The sequence below is a fragment of the Arachis hypogaea genome, chromosome 2, assembly GCF_003086295.3.
Source record: "Arachis hypogaea cultivar Tifrunner chromosome 2, arahy.Tifrunner.gnm2.J5K5, whole genome shotgun sequence".
In the NCBI taxonomy this organism is placed as follows: Eukaryota; Viridiplantae; Streptophyta; class Magnoliopsida; order Fabales; family Fabaceae; genus Arachis; species Arachis hypogaea.
Genome location: NC_092037.1, coordinates 86688396 through 86691459, shown reverse-complemented (window position 1 = coordinate 86691459; position 3064 = coordinate 86688396). Strand labels below are relative to the sequence as shown.

The 3064-nt window shown below is 49.9% G+C and overlaps 1 protein-coding gene across 1 annotated transcript; it reads right to left on the bottom strand.

Moving 5' to 3' along the window:
• Nucleotides 1-201: 201 nt before the first annotated feature.
• LOC140177188 (uncharacterized) lies at nt 202-2357 on the bottom strand. The gene is made up of 3 exons (XM_072210083.1): nt 1733-2357; nt 1387-1666; nt 202-1195 (listed from the first exon to the last, which is right to left on the bottom strand). The coding sequence occupies exons 1-3, from the start codon at nt 2355-2357 to the stop codon at nt 202-204; spliced, it is 1899 nt and encodes a 632-aa protein (XP_072066184.1).
• Nucleotides 2358-3064: the final 707 nt, after the last annotated feature.

Sequence of the window (3064 nt, the reverse complement as noted above, 5' to 3'; positions counted from 1 at the left end):
TAATTGTAGGCCAGAAGTAGCCTGCCCTGATGACTTTTTGGGCTAATGTTTTACCTCCGACGTGGTGACCGCAGCAGCCTTCGTGGATTTCGTGGAGTATGTACTCCGTGTCTCCGGGTTCGACACATTTGAGTAGGGGTTGCGAAAATCCGCGTTTGTATAGTGGTCCTGTGACGACGGTGTAGTTGGCGGCTTCCCTTTTTATCCGTTTTCCCTCTTTCGGGTTCGGCGGCAAAGTTCCGTCGAGGAGGTATGTAGGATAGGGTAGGTCCATGATTCTTGTTTCGAGGATGTCAGATGAGCGTTGGTTGTTGTTGACACGGAGGGCGACCTAACGACTTCTTGGATTAGCGATTCGTTACCGTGTCCTGGTTTGGTACTGGCTAGTTTGGAGAGTAGGTCTGCCCTGGCATTTCGTTCCCTGGGAACATGTTGTATGGTAATGTGTTCGAATCCTTCTTTCAGTTTGTTTACCTTGGTGAGGTATTGTTGGAGTAGGGGGTCTCGTGCCTGGTAGTCTCCGTTAACTTGGGAGCTGACTATCTGCGAATCGGTATTTACCTCTAGGACCTTTGCTCCGACTTCCCGGGCTAGGGTTAGGCCTGCTAAGAGGGCCTCATATTCTGCTTGGTTGTTCGATACTGGAAATTCGTATCGTACTGATTGTTCGATTGTGATCCCATTTTGATTTTCGAGTATGACTCCGGCACCTCCGTAGGTGACGTTTGACGAGCCGTCGACATGCAGTTTCCACGATTCGGGGGTGAGCTTCCCCGAAGTCATCTCGGCGATGAAATCGGCCATGGCTTGAGCTTTGATTGCGTTTCGGGGTTCGAACTTAATCTGGAACTGGGATAGCTCGATGGACCATGCTAGCATTCTTCCCGCTAGGTCGGGTCTCTGTAAGACCTGCTTGACCGCTTGGTCGGTTCGTACCGTCACGGAATGAGCTTGGAAGTATTGTCGGAGGCGCCGGGAGGCTGTAAGGAGTGCGAAAGCTAGCTTTTCTAAGCGTGAATAGTGAGTTTCCGAGTCTTGTAAGACTTTACTTATGAAGTATACGGGCTTCTGTTCTTTTTTCTCCTTTTCACGGATGAGTGCTGCCGCGAGTGCCTCTTCCGTTATGGAAAGGTATAGGTAGAGTGTTTCCCCTGTCTGGGGTTTGGTGAGGACTGGTGGTTCCGTTAGGACCCTCCTTTTTTCATCAGTTTGAAGAAAGGGATCACTTTTTGGGCCGATGCCCCGAGAAAACGTGATAACGCCGTCAATCGGCCGGTAAGCTTTTGGATGTCTTTAAGGTTCCTTGGGCTCGTCATCTCGAGGATGGCGCCACATTTCTCCGGGTTTGCTTCAACTCCTCATTGCGTGATCATAAAGCCGAGGAACTTTCCTGCCTCCATCCCGAAGGCGCATTTTGCCGGGTTGAGTCGCATTTGGTTCTTTCGTAGGGTGTTCATTATGACCTTGAGGTCGTTGGTGAGTTGTTCGTCGGATTCAGTTTTGGCGAGCATGTCGTCTATGTAGACTTCTAATTTGCTTCCGGATAGGTTTTGAAATATTTTGTTGACGAGTCTTTGATAGGTGGCTCCGGCGTTTTTCAGTCCGAAAGGCATCATTGTGTAGCAGTACGTCCCATCTGGGGTGATGAATGCTGTTTTCTCTTCGTCTGGTCGGTGCATCGGGATCTGGTTGTAGCCGGAATATGCGTCCATGAAGCTGAGATATCGGTGACCGGATGCGGCGTCTACTAATCCGTCGATGTTTGGTAGGGGAAAGGCGTCTTTCGGACAGGCTTTGTTGAGGTACGTGTAGTCGACGCACATACGCCATTTCCCATTAGATTTTTTTACTAGCACGACGTTGGCTAGCCAGGTCGTGTAGGGGAGTTCTCGGATGAAGTTGGCTTCGAGTAGGGCTTTAACTTGCCTTTTGACCTCGGCGGCTCGGTCTGGTGACATTTTTCGTCTCCTTTGTGCCACTGGTTTGGCTTTGGGGTCTACGGCTAGCCGATGAGACATTAGGTCGGGGTTTATTCCCGGCATGTTGGCTAGTGTAAATGCGAATAGGTCTCTATTTCGTTTTAGGAGTTGGGAGAGTTCTTCTTTAAGATCATATGGGAGGTTCCTATTAATGAAGGTGTATTCCTCTTTGGTTGGCCCTATTTGTAGCTTTTCCATGTCTCCTTCTGGCTCTGGCCTGGGTTGGCCGTCTTGTCGAGCATCCAGGTCGGCTAGGAATATCCCGGCCGCGTCTCGGGATTTCTTTCTTAGGGCTTGGCTGGCGTTGTCACATTCGGCTGCGACTTCTCGGTCCCCGTGGATGGTGCCGACGGAGCCGTCGTCGGCTCTAAACTTCATGAGGAGGTATTTGGTGAAGATGACTGCAGAGAAGTCATTGATTGTTTTTCTTCCGAGGATCACATTCTAGGCCGTGGAGTCTTTTAGGACTACAAATTCAGATAGGATTGTCTTCTTCTGGCTGCTCGTTCCTATGGTGATGGGAAGGGTGATTGAGCCATCTGGTTTGAGAAAGTTGTCTCCGAATTCCGTGACGCCGTTGCGGTGTGTTTGGAGGTTGTTGTTGTGGAGCCCGAGTTTATCGAAGGCACCTCGAAAAAGGATATTCGAGTCTGCCCCGGTGTCCACCAGTATCCTTCGCACTAGTCCTGTTCCGATTCTAGCCGAGATGACGAAGGGGGCATCTTCGACCGAGGTGCCGTGCTGGCAATCCTCTGGTAAGAAGGTTATCGTATTGTCGGTCGCAGTGGTTGAAGCTTAGTTTCTGACAGCCATTATTTTTAGATCTTTTTTCATTGTTAGTTTTGACTTGCTTGGCACGTCCTTTCCTGTGATGACGTTTACTATGATGGTCGGGTCTTCCTCTGGGCTTTCCCTGGGTTGCTTTTGAGTTCTCAGGTTACGCCCTTCTCTTTCCGGTGACCTGTCTCTTTCCACACGTCTTGGTTCTCTGATGATTTTGGCAAATTCTGGAAGTTTGCCGTCTAGTATGGCTTGTTCGAGGGCGTCTTTAAGGTCGAAGCAATCTTGTGTTTTGTGACCGTAAC